This window comes from Stigmatopora argus, chromosome 12, assembly GCF_051989625.1.
Source record: "Stigmatopora argus isolate UIUO_Sarg chromosome 12, RoL_Sarg_1.0, whole genome shotgun sequence".
NCBI classification, from domain to species: Eukaryota; Metazoa; Chordata; class Actinopteri; order Syngnathiformes; family Syngnathidae; genus Stigmatopora; species Stigmatopora argus.
This window is the reverse complement of record NC_135398.1, coordinates 2,793,244-2,813,185: the sequence shown is the minus strand read 5'-3', so window position 1 is coordinate 2,813,185 and position 19,942 is coordinate 2,793,244. Positions and strand designations below refer to the sequence as shown.

Genomic DNA, 19,942 nt, shown 5'->3' with positions numbered 1-19,942 from the left:
AAACGACATAGTATAGTAAGGCTTTTTTCTTAAAAAACGTCATAGTATAGTAAGGCTTTTTTCTTAAAAAATGACATAGTATAGTAAGGCTTTTTTCCTAAAAAATGACATAGTATAGTAAGACTTTTTTTCTTAAAAAAACGACATAGTATAGTAAAGCTTTTTTTAAATTAAAAAACGACATAGTATAGTAAGGCTTTTTTCTTAAAAAACGACATAGTAAAGTAAGGCTTTTTTTCTTAAAAAACGACATAGTATAGTAAGGCTTTTTTCTTTTTAAAAAACGACATAGTATAGTAAGGCTTTTTTCTTAAAAAACGTCACAGTATAGTAAGGCTTTTTTCTTAAAAAATGACATAGTATAGTAAGGCTTTTTTCCTAAAAAATGACATAGTATAGTAAGACTTTTTTTCTTAAAAAAACGACATAGTATAGTAAGGCTTTTTTTCTTAAAAAACAACATAGTATAGTAAGGCTTTTTTCTTAAAAAAATGACATAGTATAGTAAGGCTTTTTTCCTAAAAAATGACATAGTATAGTCAGGCTTTTTTTCTTAAAAAAACGACATAGTATAGTAAGGCTTTTTTTCTTAAAAAACGACATAGTATACTAAGGCTTTCTTCTTTAAAAAAAACGACATAGTATAGTAAGGCTTTTTTTTTCTTAAAAAACAACATATTATAGTAAGGCTTTTTTCTTAAAAAACGACATAGTATAGTAAGGCTTTTTTTCTTAAAAAATGACATAGTATAGCAAGGCTTTTTTCTTAAAAAAACGACATAGTATAGTAAGGCTTTTTTTTCAAAAAAAAACGACATAGTATAGTAAGGCTTTTTTCCTAAAAAACGACATAGTATAGTAAGGCTTTTTTTCTTAAAAAATGACATAGTATAGCAAGGCTTTTTTCTTTAAAAAACGACATAGTATAGTAAGGCTTTTTTTCTTAAGAAACGACAGTATAGTAAGGCTTTTTTCTTAAAAAACGACATAGTATAGTAAGGCTTTTTTTCTTTAAAAAACGACATAGTATAGTAAGGCTTTTTTCTTTAAAAAACGACATGGTATAGTAAGGCTTTTTTTCTAAAAAACGACATAGTATAGTAAGGCTTTTTTAAAATTAAAAAACGACATAGTATAGTAAGGCTTTTTTCTTAAAAAAACGACATAGTATAGTAAGGCTTTTTTCTTAAAAAAACGACATAGTATAGTAAGGCTTTTTTCTTTAAAAAACGACATAGTATAGTAAGGCTTTTTTCTTTAAAAAACGACATAGTATAGTAAGGCTTTTTTTCTAAAATACGACATAGTATAGTAAGGCTTTTTCTAAATTAAAAAACGACATAGTATAGTAAGGCTTTTTTCTTTAAAAAACGACATAGTATAGTAAGGCTTTTTTCTTTAAAAAACGACATAGTATAGTAAGGCTTTTTTCTTTAAAAAACGACATAGTATAGTAAGGCTTTTTTTCTTAAAAAACGTCATAGTATAGTAAGGCTTTTTTCTTTAAAAAAACGACATAGTATGGTAAGGCTTTTTTTCTAAAAAACGACATAGTATAGTAAAGCTTTTTTTCTAAAAAAAACGACATAGTATAGTAAGGCTTTTTTCTTAAAAAAACGACATAGTATAGTAAGGCTTTTTTCTTTAAAAAACGACATAGTATAGTAAGGCTTTTTTCCTTAAAAAACGACATAGTATAGTAAGGCTTTTTTCTTTAAAAAAAACGACATAGTATAGTAAGGCTTTTTTTCTTAAAAAACGTCATAGTATAGTAAGGCTTTTTTTCTTAAAAGACGTCATAGTATAGTAAGGCTTTTTTCTTAAAAAAACGACATAGTATAGTAAGGCTTTTTTCTTAAAAAAACGACATAGTATAGTAAGGCTTTTTTCTTTAAAAAACGACATAGTATAGTAAGGCTTTTTTCTTTAAAAAACGACATAGTATAGTAAGGCTTTTTTTCTAAAAAACGACATAGTATAGTAAGGCTTTTTCTAAATTAAAAAACGACATAGTATAGTAAGGCTTTTTTCTTTAAAAAACGACATAGTATAGTAAGGCTTTTTTCTTAAAAAACGACATAGTATAGTAAGGCTTTTTTTCTTTAAAAAACGACATAGTATAGTAAGGCTTTTTTCTTTAAAAAACGACATAGTATAGTAAGGCTTTTTTTCTAAAAAACGACATAGTATAGTAAGGCTTTTTTAAAATTAAAAAACGACATAGTATAGTAAGGCTTTTTTCTTAAAAAAACGACATAGTATAGTAAGGCTTTTTTCTTAAAAAAACGACATAGTATAGTAAGGCTTTTTTCTTTAAAAAACGACATAGTATAGTAAGGCTTTTTTCTTTAAAAAACGACATAGTATAGTAAGGCTTTTTTTCTAAAAAACGACATAGTATAGTAAGGCTTTTTCTAAATTAAAAAACGACATAGTATAGTAAGGCTTTTTTCTTTAAAAAACGACATAGTATAGTAAGGCTTTTTTCTTTAAAAAACGACATAGTATAGTAAGGCTTTTTTCTTTAAAAAACGACATAGTATAGTAAGGCTTTTTTTCTTAAAAAACGTCATAGTATAGTAAGGCTTTTTTCTTTAAAAAAACGACATAGTATGGTAAGGCTTTTTTTCTAAAAAACGACATAGTATAGTAAAGCTTTTTTTCTAAAAAAAACGACATAGTATAGTAAGGCTTTTTTCTTAAAAAAACGACATAGTATAGTAAGGCTTTTTTCTTTAAAAAACGACATAGTATAGTAAGGCTTTTTTCTTAAAAAAACGACATAGTATAGTAAGGCTTTTTTCTTAAAAAAACGACATAGTATAGTAAGGCTTTTTTCTTTAAAAAACGACATAGTATAGTAAGGCTTTTTTCTTTAAAAAACGACATAGTATAGTAAGGCTTTTTTTCTAAAAAACGACATAGTATAGTAAGGCTTTTTCTAAATTAAAAAACGACATAGTATAGTAAGGCTTTTTTCTTTAAAAAACGACATAGTATAGTAAGGCTTTTTTCTTTAAAAAACGACATAGTATAGTAAGGCTTTTTTCTTTAAAAAACGACATAGTATAGTAAGGCTTTTTTTCTTAAAAAACGTCATAGTATAGTAAGGCTTTTTTCTTTAAAAAAACGACATAGTATGGTAAGGCTTTTTTTCTAAAAAACGACATAGTATAGTAAAGCTTTTTTTCTAAAAAAAACGACATAGTATAGTAAGGCTTTTTTCTTAAAAAAACGACATAGTATAGTAAGGCTTTTTTCTTTAAAAAACGACATAGTATAGTAAGGCTTTTTTCTTAAAAAAACGACATAGTATAGTAAGGCTTTTTTCTTAAAAAAACGACATAGTATAGTAAGGCTTTTTTCTTAAAAAAAACGACATAGTATAGTAAGGCTTTTTTTCTTAAAAAACGTCATAGTATAGTAAGGCTTTTTTTCTAAAAAAACGACATAGTATAGTAAGGCTTTTTTTTTTTTAAAAAAACGACATAGTATAGTAAGGCTTTTTTTTAAAAAAAAAAAACGACATAGTATAGTAAGGCTTTTTTTAAATTAAAAAACGACATGGTATAGTAAGGCTTTTTTCTTAAAAAAACGACATAGTATAGTAAGGCTTTTTTTCTTTAAAAAACGACATAGTATAGTAAGGCTTTTTTTCTTAAAAAACGACATAGTATAGTAAGGCTATTTTCTTTAAAAAACGACATAGTATAGTAAGGCTTTTTTTCTATAAAACGACATAGTATAGTAAGGCTTTTTTAAATAAAAAACGACATAGTATAGTAAGGCTTTTTTCTTTTTAAAAAACGACATAGTATAGTAAGGCTTTTTTCTTAAAAAACGTCATAGTATAGTAAGGCTTTTTTCTTAAAAAATGACATAGTATAGTAAGGCTTTTTTCCTAAAAAATGACATAGTATAGTAAGACTTTTTTTCTTAAAAAAACGACATAGTATAGTAAAGCTTTTTTTAAATTAAAAAACGACATAGTATAGTAAGGCTTTTTTCTTAAAAAACGACATAGTAAAGTAAGGCTTTTTTTCTTAAAAAACGACATAGTATAGTAAGGCTTTTTTCTTTTTAAAAAACGACATAGTATAGTAAGGCTTTTTTCTTAAAAAACGTCACAGTATAGTAAGGCTTTTTTCTTAAAAAACGACATAGTATAGTAAGGCTTTTTTCTTTTTAAAAAACGACATAGTATAGTAAGGCTTTTTTCTTAAAAAACGTCATAGTATAGTAAGGCTTTTTTCTTAAAAAATGACATAGTATAGTAAGGCTTTTTTCCTAAAAAATGACATAGTATAGTAAGACTTTTTTTCTTAAAAAAACGACATAGTATAGTAAAGCTTTTTTTAAATTAAAAAACGACATAGTATAGTAAGGCTTTTTTCCTAAAAAATGACATAGTATAGTAAGACTTTTTTTCTTAAAAAAACGACATAGTATAGTAAGGCTTTTTTTTCTTAAAAAACAACATAGTATAGTAAGGCTTTTTTCTTAAAAAAATGACATAGTATAGTAAGGCTTTTTTCCTAAAAAATGACATAGTATAGTCAGGCTTTTTTTCTTAAAAAAACGACATAGTATAGTAAGGCTTTTTTTCTTAAAAAACGACATAGTATACTAAGGCTTTCTTCTTTAAAAAAAACGACATAGTATAGTAAGGCTTTTTTTTTCTTAAAAAACAACATATTATAGTAAGGCTTTTTTCTTAAAAAACGACATAGTATAGTAAGGCTTTTTTTCTTAAAAAATGACATAGTATAGCAAGGCTTTTTTCTTAAAAAAACGACATAGTATAGTAAGGCTTTTTTTTCAAAAAAAAACGACATAGTATAGTAAGGCTTTTTTCTTAAAAAACGACATAGTATAGTAAGGCTTTTTTTAAATTAAAAAACGACATGGTATAGTAAGGCTTTTTTCTTAAAAAAACGACATAGTATAGTAAGGCTTTTTTCTTTAAAAAACGACATAGTATAGTAAGGCTTTTTTTCTTAAAAAACGACATAGTATAGTAAGGCTATTTTCTTTAAAAAACGACATAGTATAGTAAGGCTTTTTTCTTTAAAAAACGACATAGTATAGTAAGGCTTTTTTTCTATAAAACGACATAGTATAGTAAGGTTTTTTTAAATAAAAAACGACATAGTATAGTAAGGCTTTTTTCTTAAAAAAACGACATAGTATAGTAAGGCTTTTTTCTTAAAAAAACGACATAGTATAGTAAGGCTTTTTTCTTAAAAAAACGACATAGTATAGTAAGGCTTTTTTCTTTAAAAAACGACATAGTATAGTAAGGCTTTTTTCTTAAAAAACGTCATAGTATAGTAAGGCTTTTTTCTTTAAAAAAACGACATAGTATAGTAAGGCTTTTTTTCTAAAAAAACGACATAGTATAGTAAGGCTTTTTTAAAAAAAAAAAAACGACATAGTATAGTAAGGCTTTTTTAAAAAAAAAACGACATAGTATAGTAAGGCTTTTTTTAAATTAAAAAACGACATGGTATAGTAAGGCTTTTTTCTTAAAAAAACGACATAGTATAGTAAGGCTTTTTTCTTTAAAAAACGACATAGTATAGTAAGGCTTTTTTTCTTAAAAAAACGACATAGTATAGTAAGGCTTTTTTCTTAAAAAAACGTCATAGTATAGTAAGGCTTTTTTCTTAAAAAATGACATAGTATAGTAAGGCTTTTTTCCTAAAAAATGACATAGTATAGTAAGACTTTTTTTCTTAAAAAAACGACATAGTATAGTAAGGCTTTTTTTTCTTAAAAAACAACATAGTATAGTAAGGCTTTTTTCTTAAAAAAATGACATAGTATAGTAAGGCTTTTTTCCTAAAAAATGACATAGTATAGTCAGGCTTTTTTTCTTAAAAAAACGACATAGTATAGTAAGGCTTTTTTTCTTAAAAAACGACATAGTATACTAAGGCTTTCTTCTTTAAAAAAAACGACATAGTATAGTAAGGCTTTTTTTTTCTTAAAAAACAACATATTATAGTAAGGCTTTTTTCTTAAAAAACGACATAGTATAGTAAGGCTTTTTTTCTTAAAAAATGACATAGTATAGCAAGGCTTTTTTCTTAAAAAACGACATAGTATAGTAAGGCTTTTTTTTCAAAAAAAAACGACATAGTATAGTAAGGCTTTTTTCTTAAAAAACGACATAGTATAGTAAGGCTTTTTTTAAATTAAAAAACGACATGGTATAGTAAGGCTTTTTTCTTAAAAAAACGACATAGTATAGTAAGGCTTTTTTCTTTAAAAAACGACATAGTATAGTAAGGCTTTTTTTCTTAAAAAACGACATAGTATAGTAAGGCTATTTTCTTTAAAAAACGACATAGTATAGTAAGGCTTTTTTCTTTAAAAAACGACATAGTATAGTAAGGCTTTTTTTCTATAAAACGACATAGTATAGTAAGGCTTTTTTAAATAAAAAACGACATAGTATAGTAAGGCTTTTTTCTTAAAAAAACGACATAGTATAGTAAGGCTTTTTTCTTAAAAAAACGACATAGTATAGTAAGGCTTTTTTCTTAAAAAAACGACATAGTATAGTAAGGCTTTTTTCTTTAAAAAACGACATAGTATAGTAAGGCTTTTTTCTTTAAAAAACGACATAGTATAGTAAGGCTTTTTTTCTAAAATACGACATAGTATAGTAAGGCTTTTTCTAAATTAAAAAACGACATAGTATAGTAAGGCTTTTTTCTTTAAAAAACGACATAGTATAGTAAGGCTTTTTTCTTTAAAAAACGACATAGTATAGTAAGGCTTTTTTCTTTAAAAAACGACATAGTATAGTAAGGCTTTTTTTCTTAAAAAACGTCATAGTATAGTAAGGCTTTTTTCTTTAAAAAAACGACATAGTATGGTAAGGCTTTTTTTCTAAAAAACGACATAGTATAGTAAAGCTTTTTTTCTAAAAAAAACGACATAGTATAGTAAGGCTTTTTTCTTAAAAAAACGACATAGTATAGTAAGGCTTTTTTCTTTAAAAAACGACATAGTATAGTAAGGCTTTTTTCCTTAAAAAACGACATAGTATAGTAAGGCTTTTTTCTTTAAAAAAAACGACATAGTATAGTAAGGCTTTTTTTCTTAAAAAACGTCATAGTATAGTAAGGCTTTTTTTCTTAAAAGACGTCATAGTATAGTAAGGCTTTTTTCTTAAAAAAACGACATAGTATAGTAAGGCTTTTTTCTTAAAAAAACGACATAGTATAGTAAGGCTTTTTTCTTTAAAAAACGACATAGTATAGTAAGGCTTTTTTCTTTAAAAAACGACATAGTATAGTAAGGCTTTTTTTCTAAAAAACGACATAGTATAGTAAGGCTTTTTCTAAATTAAAAAACGACATAGTATAGTAAGGCTTTTTTCTTTAAAAAACGACATAGTATAGTAAGGCTTTTTTCTTAAAAAACGACATAGTATAGTAAGGCTTTTTTTCTTTAAAAAACGACATAGTATAGTAAGGCTTTTTTCTTTAAAAAACGACATAGTATAGTAAGGCTTTTTTTCTAAAAAACGACATAGTATAGTAAGGCTTTTTTAAAATTAAAAAACGACATAGTATAGTAAGGCTTTTTTCTTAAAAAAACGACATAGTATAGTAAGGCTTTTTTCTTAAAAAAACGACATAGTATAGTAAGGCTTTTTTCTTTAAAAAACGACATAGTATAGTAAGGCTTTTTTCTTTAAAAAACGACATAGTATAGTAAGGCTTTTTTTCTAAAAAACGACATAGTATAGTAAGGCTTTTTCTAAATTAAAAAACGACATAGTATAGTAAGGCTTTTTTCTTTAAAAAACGACATAGTATAGTAAGGCTTTTTTCTTTAAAAAACGACATAGTATAGTAAGGCTTTTTTCTTTAAAAAACGACATAGTATAGTAAGGCTTTTTTTCTTAAAAAACGTCATAGTATAGTAAGGCTTTTTTCTTTAAAAAAACGACATAGTATGGTAAGGCTTTTTTTCTAAAAAACGACATAGTATAGTAAAGCTTTTTTTCTAAAAAAAACGACATAGTATAGTAAGGCTTTTTTCTTAAAAAAACGACATAGTATAGTAAGGCTTTTTTCTTTAAAAAACGACATAGTATAGTAAGGCTTTTTTCTTAAAAAAACGACATAGTATAGTAAGGCTTTTTTCTTAAAAAAACGACATAGTATAGTAAGGCTTTTTTCTTTAAAAAACGACATAGTATAGTAAGGCTTTTTTCTTTAAAAAACGACATAGTATAGTAAGGCTTTTTTTCTAAAAAACGACATAGTATAGTAAGGCTTTTTCTAAATTAAAAAACGACATAGTATAGTAAGGCTTTTTTCTTTAAAAAACGACATAGTATAGTAAGGCTTTTTTCTTTAAAAAACGACATAGTATAGTAAGGCTTTTTTCTTTAAAAAACGACATAGTATAGTAAGGCTTTTTTTCTTAAAAAACGTCATAGTATAGTAAGGCTTTTTTCTTTAAAAAAACGACATAGTATGGTAAGGCTTTTTTTCTAAAAAACGACATAGTATAGTAAAGCTTTTTTTCTAAAAAAAACGACATAGTATAGTAAGGCTTTTTTCTTAAAAAAACGACATAGTATAGTAAGGCTTTTTTCTTTAAAAAACGACATAGTATAGTAAGGCTTTTTTCTTAAAAAAACGACATAGTATAGTAAGGCTTTTTTCTTAAAAAAACGACATAGTATAGTAAGGCTTTTTTCTTAAAAAAAACGACATAGTATAGTAAGGCTTTTTTTCTTAAAAAACGTCATAGTATAGTAAGGCTTTTTTTCTAAAAAAACGACATAGTATAGTAAGGCTTTTTTTTTTTTAAAAAAACGACATAGTATAGTAAGGCTTTTTTTTAAAAAAAAAAAACGACATAGTATAGTAAGGCTTTTTTTAAATTAAAAAACGACATGGTATAGTAAGGCTTTTTTCTTAAAAAAACGACATAGTATAGTAAGGCTTTTTTTCTTTAAAAAACGACATAGTATAGTAAGGCTTTTTTTCTTAAAAAACGACATAGTATAGTAAGGCTATTTTCTTTAAAAAACGACATAGTATAGTAAGGCTTTTTTTCTATAAAACGACATAGTATAGTAAGGCTTTTTTAAATAAAAAACGACATAGTATAGTAAGGCTTTTTTCTTTTTAAAAAACGACATAGTATAGTAAGGCTTTTTTCTTAAAAAACGTCATAGTATAGTAAGGCTTTTTTCTTAAAAAATGACATAGTATAGTAAGGCTTTTTTCCTAAAAAATGACATAGTATAGTAAGACTTTTTTTCTTAAAAAAACGACATAGTATAGTAAAGCTTTTTTTAAATTAAAAAACGACATAGTATAGTAAGGCTTTTTTCTTAAAAAACGACATAGTAAAGTAAGGCTTTTTTTCTTAAAAAACGACATAGTATAGTAAGGCTTTTTTCTTTTTAAAAAACGACATAGTATAGTAAGGCTTTTTTCTTAAAAAACGTCACAGTATAGTAAGGCTTTTTTCTTAAAAAACGACATAGTATAGTAAGGCTTTTTTCTTTTTAAAAAACGACATAGTATAGTAAGGCTTTTTTCTTAAAAAACGTCATAGTATAGTAAGGCTTTTTTCTTAAAAAATGACATAGTATAGTAAGGCTTTTTTCCTAAAAAATGACATAGTATAGTAAGACTTTTTTTCTTAAAAAAACGACATAGTATAGTAAAGCTTTTTTTAAATTAAAAAACGACATAGTATAGTAAGGCTTTTTTCCTAAAAAATGACATAGTATAGTAAGACTTTTTTTCTTAAAAAAACGACATAGTATAGTAAGGCTTTTTTTTCTTAAAAAACAACATAGTATAGTAAGGCTTTTTTCTTAAAAAAATGACATAGTATAGTAAGGCTTTTTTCCTAAAAAATGACATAGTATAGTCAGGCTTTTTTTCTTAAAAAAACGACATAGTATAGTAAGGCTTTTTTTCTTAAAAAACGACATAGTATACTAAGGCTTTCTTCTTTAAAAAAAACGACATAGTATAGTAAGGCTTTTTTTTTCTTAAAAAACAACATATTATAGTAAGGCTTTTTTCTTAAAAAACGACATAGTATAGTAAGGCTTTTTTTCTTAAAAAATGACATAGTATAGCAAGGCTTTTTTCTTAAAAAAACGACATAGTATAGTAAGGCTTTTTTTTCAAAAAAAAACGACATAGTATAGTAAGGCTTTTTTCTTAAAAAACGACATAGTATAGTAAGGCTTTTTTTAAATTAAAAAACGACATGGTATAGTAAGGCTTTTTTCTTAAAAAAACGACATAGTATAGTAAGGCTTTTTTCTTTAAAAAACGACATAGTATAGTAAGGCTTTTTTTCTTAAAAAACGACATAGTATAGTAAGGCTATTTTCTTTAAAAAACGACATAGTATAGTAAGGCTTTTTTCTTTAAAAAACGACATAGTATAGTAAGGCTTTTTTTCTATAAAACGACATAGTATAGTAAGGTTTTTTTAAATAAAAAACGACATAGTATAGTAAGGCTTTTTTCTTAAAAAAACGACATAGTATAGTAAGGCTTTTTTCTTAAAAAAACGACATAGTATAGTAAGGCTTTTTTCTTAAAAAAACGACATAGTATAGTAAGGCTTTTTTCTTTAAAAAACGACATAGTATAGTAAGGCTTTTTTCTTAAAAAACGTCATAGTATAGTAAGGCTTTTTTCTTTAAAAAAACGACATAGTATAGTAAGGCTTTTTTTCTAAAAAAACGACATAGTATAGTAAGGCTTTTTTAAAAAAAAAAAAACGACATAGTATAGTAAGGCTTTTTTAAAAAAAAAACGACATAGTATAGTAAGGCTTTTTTTAAATTAAAAAACGACATGGTATAGTAAGGCTTTTTTCTTAAAAAAACGACATAGTATAGTAAGGCTTTTTTCTTTAAAAAACGACATAGTATAGTAAGGCTTTTTTTCTTAAAAAAACGACATAGTATAGTAAGGCTTTTTTCTTAAAAAAACGTCATAGTATAGTAAGGCTTTTTTCTTAAAAAATGACATAGTATAGTAAGGCTTTTTTCCTAAAAAATGACATAGTATAGTAAGACTTTTTTTCTTAAAAAAACGACATAGTATAGTAAGGCTTTTTTTTCTTAAAAAACAACATAGTATAGTAAGGCTTTTTTCTTAAAAAAATGACATAGTATAGTAAGGCTTTTTTCCTAAAAAATGACATAGTATAGTCAGGCTTTTTTTCTTAAAAAAACGACATAGTATAGTAAGGCTTTTTTTCTTAAAAAACGACATAGTATACTAAGGCTTTCTTCTTTAAAAAAAACGACATAGTATAGTAAGGCTTTTTTTTTCTTAAAAAACAACATATTATAGTAAGGCTTTTTTCTTAAAAAACGACATAGTATAGTAAGGCTTTTTTTCTTAAAAAATGACATAGTATAGCAAGGCTTTTTTCTTAAAAAACGACATAGTATAGTAAGGCTTTTTTTTCAAAAAAAAACGACATAGTATAGTAAGGCTTTTTTCTTAAAAAACGACATAGTATAGTAAGGCTTTTTTTAAATTAAAAAACGACATGGTATAGTAAGGCTTTTTTCTTAAAAAAACGACATAGTATAGTAAGGCTTTTTTCTTTAAAAAACGACATAGTATAGTAAGGCTTTTTTTCTTAAAAAACGACATAGTATAGTAAGGCTATTTTCTTTAAAAAACGACATAGTATAGTAAGGCTTTTTTCTTTAAAAAACGACATAGTATAGTAAGGCTTTTTTTCTATAAAACGACATAGTATAGTAAGGCTTTTTTAAATAAAAAACGACATAGTATAGTAAGGCTTTTTTCTTAAAAAAACGACATAGTATAGTAAGGCTTTTTTCTTAAAAAAACGACATAGTATAGTAAGGCTTTTTTCTTAAAAAAACGACATAGTATAGTAAGGCTTTTTTCTTTAAAAAACGACATAGTATAGTAAGGCTTTTTTCTTAAAAAACGTCAGTATAGTAAGGCTTTTTTCTTTAAAAAAACGACATAGTATAGTAAGGCTTTTTTTCTAAAAAAAACGACATAGTATAGTAAGGCTTTTAAAAAAAAAAAAAAACGACATAGTATAGTAAGGCTTTTTAAAAAAAAAAAACGACATAGTATAGTAAGGCTTTTTTTAAATTAAAAAACGACATGGTATAGTAAGGCTTTTTTCTTAAAAAAACGACATAGTATAGTAAGGCTTTTTTCTTTAAAAAATGACATAGTATAGTAAGGCTTTTTTTCTTAAAAAACGACATAGTATAGTAAGGCTTTTTTTCTTAAAAAACGTCATAGTATAGTAAGGCTTTTTTCTTTAAAAAAACGACATAGTATAGTAAGGCATTTTTTCAAAAAAAAACGACATAGTATAGTAAAGCTTTTTTTAAATTAAAAAACGACATAGTATAGTAAGGCTTTTTTCTTAAAAAACGACATAGTAAAGTAAGGCTTTTTTTCTTAAAAAACGACATAGTATAGTAAGGCTTTTTTCTTTTTAAAAAACGACATAGTATAGTAAGGCTTTTTTCTTAAAAAATGTCATAGTATAGTAAGGCTTTTTTCTTAAAAAATGACATAGTATAGTAAGGCTTTTTTCCTAAAAAATGACATAGTATAGTAAGACTTTTTTTCTTAAAAAAACGACATAGTATAGTAAGGCTTTTTTTTCTTAAAAAACAACATAGTATAGTAAGGCTTTTTTCTTAAAAAAATGACATAGTATAGTAAGGCTTTTTTCCTAAAAAATGACATAGTATAGTCAGGCTTTTTTTCTTAAAAAAACGACATAGTATACTAAGGCTTTCTTCTTTAAAAAAAACGACATAGTATAGTAAGGCTTTTTTTTAAAAAAACGACATAGTATAGTAAGGCTTTTTTTCTTAAAAAATGACATAGTATAGCAAGGCTTTTTTCTTAAAAAAACGACATAGTATAGTAAGGCTTTTTTTCTTAAAAAATGACATAGTATAGCAAGGCTTTTTTCTTAAAAAAACGTCATAGTAAAGTAAGGCTTTTTTTCTTAAAAAACGACATAGTATAGTAAGGCTTTTTCTTAAAAAAAACGACATAGTAAAGTAAGGCATTTTTTCTTTAGAAATGACATAGTATAGTAAGGCTATTTTCTTAAAAAAAAAAAAAGTATAGTAAGGCTTTTTTTTCTTAAAAAACGACATAGTATAGTAAGGCTTTTTTTCTTAAAAACGACATAGTAAAGTAAGGCATTTTTCTTAAAAAACAACATAGTATAGTAAGGCTTTTTATCTTAAGAAACGACATAGTATAGTAAGGCTATTTTCTTTAAAAAAAAAAAAAGTATAGTAAGGCTTTTTTTCTTAAAAACCAACATAGTATAGTAAGGCTTTTTTCTTAAAAAACGACATAGTATAGTAAGACTTTTTTTCTTAAGCAACGACATAGTATAGTAAGGCTATTTTCTTAAAAAAACGACATAGTATTGTAAGGCTTTTTTTCTTAAAAAACGACATAGTATAGTAAGGCTTTTTTCTTAAAAAAATGACATAGTATAGTAAGGCTTTTTTCCTAAAAAATGACATAGTATAGTTAGGCTTTTTTTCTTACAAAACGACTGTGTTATTTCCTCTATATATGTCGTATATATGTATATATTTATATGTATATATGTATATATTTATATATATATGTATATATATGTGTATATGTGTATATGTGTATATATATGTGTATATATGTGTGTATATATATATATGTATATATGTGTATATGTGTGTATATGTATATATGTGTATATATATGTATATATACATGTATATATATGTATATATATGTATATATATGTATATATATATATGTATATATATGTATATATGTATATATATATGTATATATGTATATATATATGTATATATGTATATATATGTATATATATGTATGTATGTATGTATATATATGTATGTATATATATATGTATGTATATATATGTATGTATATATGTATGTATATGTATGTATATATGTGTATATATGTGTATATATGTGTATATACAATATGTATATATGTATATAGATGTGTATATATGTATATATATATATGTCTATATGTATGTATGTATATATATATAAATATAATTTAAGTAGTTTTTTACTAGTGTAGAAATATGGACATGAGATTAGTATCGGAACATTCCTACTATCTATCTCAATATCAGGCCTAAAATGCGAACTTCTTAATTTTTCTTGAGTGTATTTTACAAAACTGGCCGCTAGAGAGCGTAACGAAGCTAATAGTTCATCATAGGATGCTCGCTATATGTTCATTAGCATCAGTGGGGAACTCAAGTGAATACGCTAAATAAAGTTCAAGTATTTCATCACTATTGTAACAAAACCTTAATTCACAATTTAACTCTTGAGGGAATTCCCTCTGCCGCCGTTTCCGTTAGCAACACTTTATCTTGACGGAAACCTAATCGGAACGTTTTCTGAGGCAGATCGGCGACATTTCGGCGAGGATCGCGGCCCTGAGGAGCGCCGGCCTCCACGTGGACCCGCAGTCCCGCTTGGCCAAGGCCAGGACCGTCCCCGTCATGGTAAGTCACGCATCGCCGTTTGCCTTCTCGCGGCCACGCGACCCACATGATGTCATGACCTCGCACAAAAGACACCGTTGTATTTCCACAGCCTCTCGCGTCGAGCGCGTCCAGACCGCTGAGGCGAAGACTGCCGGCCCTCCCTCGCCCAGGTAAGCTTGACGCAGACAAACTGTACTTTAATTCACCTCGCTTTGCCCTTTAAAACAATACTGAACATCCAAATTTTAAAAGCAAAAACATACTTTATAGACTGCCACTGGCCCAAGACAATCAATTTTAATACATTTTTAAGTCCATAATATACAGTAAATGGCGTTGTTGTTTTTTTAGTCATGTTTTGGAAGGTAAAAGCTAATTTAAGGACAAAAAAATGCTATACTTTTTATTTACTAGAGAGAAAATATGACAATATAGCCAATTTGCCACAATTTAAAAGATACTTTTCAATCATAGTATGGGGGAAAAAGTCACAGCAGAACAAATTTAACGTGAATGTTTATTTTGTAAATCATTAAAAAAACGAACTTAGACCTAAAAATTAGATAGACTATGTAAGCCATTTTGGAAAAGAGGAAATAACACATGATAAAGAAATTCCATCCAGGGCAGGAGGAAGTTTTTCAGGGGGAAGCCTGACACATAACAGCCATCTTGGCAAGAAGGTTAGTCCTTGTTTGTCTTTGCAAATAGCACACGCTGTCTTGTCCACTGGCGCGGAAAGGCTGCATTAAAAATACTCTTCTTTCCCCTCATAGAGGGAAAGACAATCTTTCGGCCGGTCACATTATATTGTGTGCCAAAAGATGTTGTACATTGAATATTTGACATATAAATTGAACACTTGCAAATCAACTAACTTGTTTTATTTGGTATGACTGTGATTGCAGATGGTCATCTGTCTCCTAGTGCCAAGTCGGACTGACACCAGCGGGAATCGAACCACACCTGCCGGCACCAAAGTCAGGTGAGTCAACCTCTATGCCACGAGGCGGCCCAAGAGGCATATTGTCACTTAAAACTTAACTAGTAACTAATCCTTTGAGTGAGTCACTAGTTAAGTATTAAGTGACATTATGCTCTTGGGTCACCTTGTGGCGTAGAGGTTAGCGCACTTGATTTTGGTGTGGGCAGGTGTGGTTCGAATCCCGCTGGTGGCGGTATGACTGAGTATAGATGGCCCTTGTGGCTCTATGTGCCCAGTCGTACTAACAACAGCGGGATTCGGACCACGCTGGCCTGCACCAAAGTCAGGTGGCTCAGCCTCTGTGCCATGATGTGGCCTAGGAGCATAATGTCACTTAATACTTAACTAATGACTCATTTTAAATTTAAGTTATATGTGACATTATGCTCCTGGGCCACATCGTTGCGCAGAGGTTGAGCCACCTGACTTTGGTGCAGGCCGGCGTGGTTCGAATCCCGCTGGTGTTAGTACGACTGGGCACATAGAGCCACATGGCCATCTACACTCAGTCATACCGCCACCAGCGGGATTCGAACCACACCTGCCCACACCAAAGTCAGGTGAGCTAACCTCTACACCACGAGGTGGCCCAAGAGGCATAGGAGCATAATTTCACTTAATACTTAACTATTGACTAATATTTTAAAGAAGTCACTAGTTAAGTATTAAGTGGCATTATTCCACTAGGCCTCTTGGGCCACCTCGTGGCGTAGAGGTTAGCTCACCTGACTTCGGTGCAGGCAGGTGTGGTTTGATTCCCGCTGGTGTTAGTACGACTGGGCACATAGAGCCACATGGCCATCTACACTCAGTCATACCGCCACCAGCGGGATTCGAACCACACCTGCCCACACCAAAGTCAGGTGAGCTAACCTCTACACCACGAGGTGGCCCAAGAGGCTTGGAAGCATTGATGTCACTTAATACTGAACTATTGACTAATATTTTAAAGAAGTCACTAGTTAAGTATTAAGTGGCATTATGCCACTAGGCCTCTTGGGCCACCTCGTGGCGTAGAGGTTAGCGCACTTGACTTTGGTGCAGGCAGGTGTGGTTCGATTCCCGCTGATGGCGGTAAGACCGATGACCACCTACACTCACAGTCCTACCGCCACCAGCGGGATTCGAACCACACCTGCCCACACCAAAGTCAAGTGAGCTAACCTCTACGCCACGAGGCGGCCCAAGAGGCCTAGGAGCATAATGTCACTTAACACTTAACTATTGACTAATATTTTAAAGGAGTCATTAGTTAAGTTTTAAGTGACATTGTGCTCGTAAGCCTCTTGGGCCACCTCGTGGCATAGAGGTTAGCTCACCTGACTTCGGTGCAGGCAGGTGTGGTTCGAATCCCACTGGTGGCGGCATGACTGTGAGTGCAGATGGCCATGTCTCTATGTGCCCAGTCATACCAACACCAGCGGAATTCGAACCACACCTGCCCGCACCAAAGTCAAGTGAGTCAACCTCTGCGCCACGAGGAGGTCCAAGAGGCTTAGGAGTATCATGTCACTTAACTAGTAACTTATCTTTTGAGTCAGTGACTAGTTAAGCATTAAGTGACATTATGCTCCTAAGCCTCCTGGGCCGCCTCGTGGCACAGAGGTTGACTCACCTGACTTTAATGCCAGCAGGTGTGGTTCAAATCCTGCTGGTGGCTATGTGGCTGGGCACATAGAGAGACAGGTGACCATCCACACGCCCTCTCAAACCGCCATCAGTGGAATGAACTTCTTTTGGCACATTTTTTTTAACCGGCGTAGTCAGGAGCTCTCTGAGCACAGGAAGCGCTCTCTGGGGTCGGGAACCACGAAGCCTTCCCTCTGTTCGCTCTCTCGCCGCACGGCCATGACGAACGACCGCTTGGGGTCGATGACGACGACGGCGACACCGCCGTCTGGCTCCACCTCGGCGTAGGAAGGTCGACCCGAACCGCGGCGAAACTTCATGGCGGGCCAACGAGCCCGACGCCGCTGCGGACGAGCACACTGAACGTGTCATGAAATGATCTTTTACGTATCTGTATGTGTGTGTTTTTCTAGTCACTGACCTCCATGAAGAAAAGACTGGCGCCGGACGTGGGGTGATGGTAGACGTAGACGGACAGCAGGATCCCAGTCACCACGACGACCGTGAGCATGACCACGCCCACCAATAGACCCGCCTGCCCCGGTCGGCCCACGTCGTCGCCGCCATTCTCTGTGGGAAGGAGCACATACGTTAAGGGCGCTATGCAGTATTTAACATGCTACTGTATACACTGAGCTATGTGCTAACAGAACACTGGCAAATAGCTAACCCCCACCACCGCACAAACATATGAAAACGTCTGTTACGGCATTTTAAAAATGATTTTCAATAAAATTTCTTGCCCTGCGATTAGGTATACATGGTCTTTTTTTTTTAAAGAAAAAAGCCTTACTATTCTATGTCGTTTTTTAATTTAAAAAAAGCCTTACTACACTATGTCGTTTTTTAATTTAAAAAAAGCCTTAGTATACTATGTCGTTTTTTAGAAAAAAAGCCTTACTATATACTATGTCGTTTTTTTAAGAAAAAAGCCTTAGTATACTATGTCGTTTTTAAAGAAAAAAGCCTTACTATACTATGTCGTTTTTTTAAGAAAAAAACCTTACTATACTATGTCGTTTTTTAATTTTAAAAAAGCCTTACTATACTATGTCGTTTTTTAAGGAAAAAAAACTTACTATACTATGTCGTTTTTTAAAGAAAAAAGCCTTACTATACTATGTCGTTTTTTTAAGAAAAAAGCCTTACTATACTATGTCGTTTTTAATTTAAAAAAGCCTTACTATACTATGTCGTTTTTTAGAAAAAAAGCCTTACTATACTATGTCGTTTTTTAAAGAAAAAAGCCTTACTATACTATGTCGTTTTTTAAAGAAAAAAGCCTTACTATACTATGTCGTTTTTTAAAGAAAAAAGCCTTACTATACTAAGTCGTTTTTTTAAGAAAAAAGCCTTACTATACTAAGTCGTTTTTTAATTTAAAAAAAGCCTTACTATACTATGTGGGTTTTTTTTTTTAGAAAAAAAAGCCTTACTATACTATGTCGTTTTTTAGAAAAAAAGCCTAACTATACTATGTCATTTTTTAAAGAAAAAAAGCCTTACTATACTATGACGTTTTTTAAGAAAAAAAGCCTTACTATACTATGTCGTTTTTTAAAGAAAAAAGCCTTACTATACTATGTCGTTTTTTTAAGAAAAAAAGCCTTACTATACTATGTCGTTTTTTAAAGAAAAAAGCCTTACTATACTATGTCGTTTTTTAAAAAAAAAAGCCTTACTATACTATGTCGTTTTTTAAGAAAAAAGCCTTACTATACTATGTCGTTTTTTAATTTAAAAAAAGCCTTACTATACTATGTCGTTTTTTTAGAAAAAAAGCCTTACTATACTATGTCGTTTTTTAGAAAAAAAGCCTTACCATACTATGTCGTTTTTTAAAGAAAAAAGCCTTACTATACTATGTCGTTTTTTTAAAGAAAAAAGCCTTACCATACTATGTCGTTTTTTAAAGAAAAAAGCCTTACTATACTATGTCGTTTTTTTAAAGAAAAAAGCCTTACTATACTATGTCGTTTTTAATTTAAAAAAAGCCTTACTATACTATGTCGTTTTTTTAGAAAAAAAGCCTTACTATACTATGTCGTTTTTTAAAGAAAAAAGCCTTACTATACTATGTCATTTTTTAATTAAAAAAAGCCTTACTATACTATGTCGTTTTTTAATTTAAAAAAAGCCTTACTATACTATGTCGTTTTTTAGAAAAAAAGCCTTACTATACTATGTCGTTTTTTAAAGAAAAAAAGCCTTACTATACTATGTCGTTTTTTAAAGAAAAAAAGCCTTACTATACTACGTCGTTTTTTTAAAGAAAAAAGCCTTACTATACTATGACGTTTTTTAAGAAAAAAAGCCTTACTATACTATGTCGTTTTTAAAGAAAAAAGCCTTACTATACTATGTCGTTTTTTAAAGAAAAAAAGCCTTACTATACTATGTCGTTTTTTAAAGAAAAAAGCCTTACTATACTATGTCGTTTAAGAAAAAAGCCTTACTATACTATGTCGTTTTTTAATTTTAAAAAAGCCTTACTATACTATGTCGTTTTTTTAGAAAAAAAAGCCTTACTATACTATGTCGTTTTTTAGGAAAAAGCCTTACTATACTATGTCGTTTTTTTAAGAAAAAAGCCTTACTATACTATGTCGTTTTTAGTTTAAAAAAAGCCTTACTATACTATGTCGTTTTTTAGAAAAAAAGCCTTACTATACTATGTCGTTTTTAATTTAAAAAAAGCCTTACTATACTATGTCGTTTTTTAAGGAAAAAAGCCTTACTATACTATGTCGTTTTTTAAGGAAA

The 19,942-nt window shown here is 29.2% G+C and overlaps 1 protein-coding gene across 4 annotated transcripts in view; it reads left to right on the top strand.

Annotated features, from left to right (window-relative positions):
* Positions 1-17,929, top strand: part of myripa (myosin VIIA and Rab interacting protein a) — a 60,980-nt gene extending 43,051 nt beyond the window's left edge. For 3 of the 4 annotated variants that reach the window (XM_077616199.1, XM_077616201.1, XM_077616198.1), the window contains 3 exons: positions 14,485-14,583; positions 14,675-14,735; positions 17,593-17,929. In XM_077616199.1, coding sequence (XP_077472325.1) covers positions 14,485-14,583; positions 14,675-14,735; positions 17,593-17,708 — 276 coding nt within the window. In that variant the 3' untranslated portion in view covers positions 17,709-17,929. Of the gene's footprint in view, positions 1-14,484; positions 14,584-14,674; positions 14,736-15,473; positions 15,549-17,592 lie in introns of those variants that run through there. The other variant, XM_077616202.1, reaches the window with a different exon arrangement.
* Positions 17,930-19,942: the final 2,013 nt, after the last annotated feature.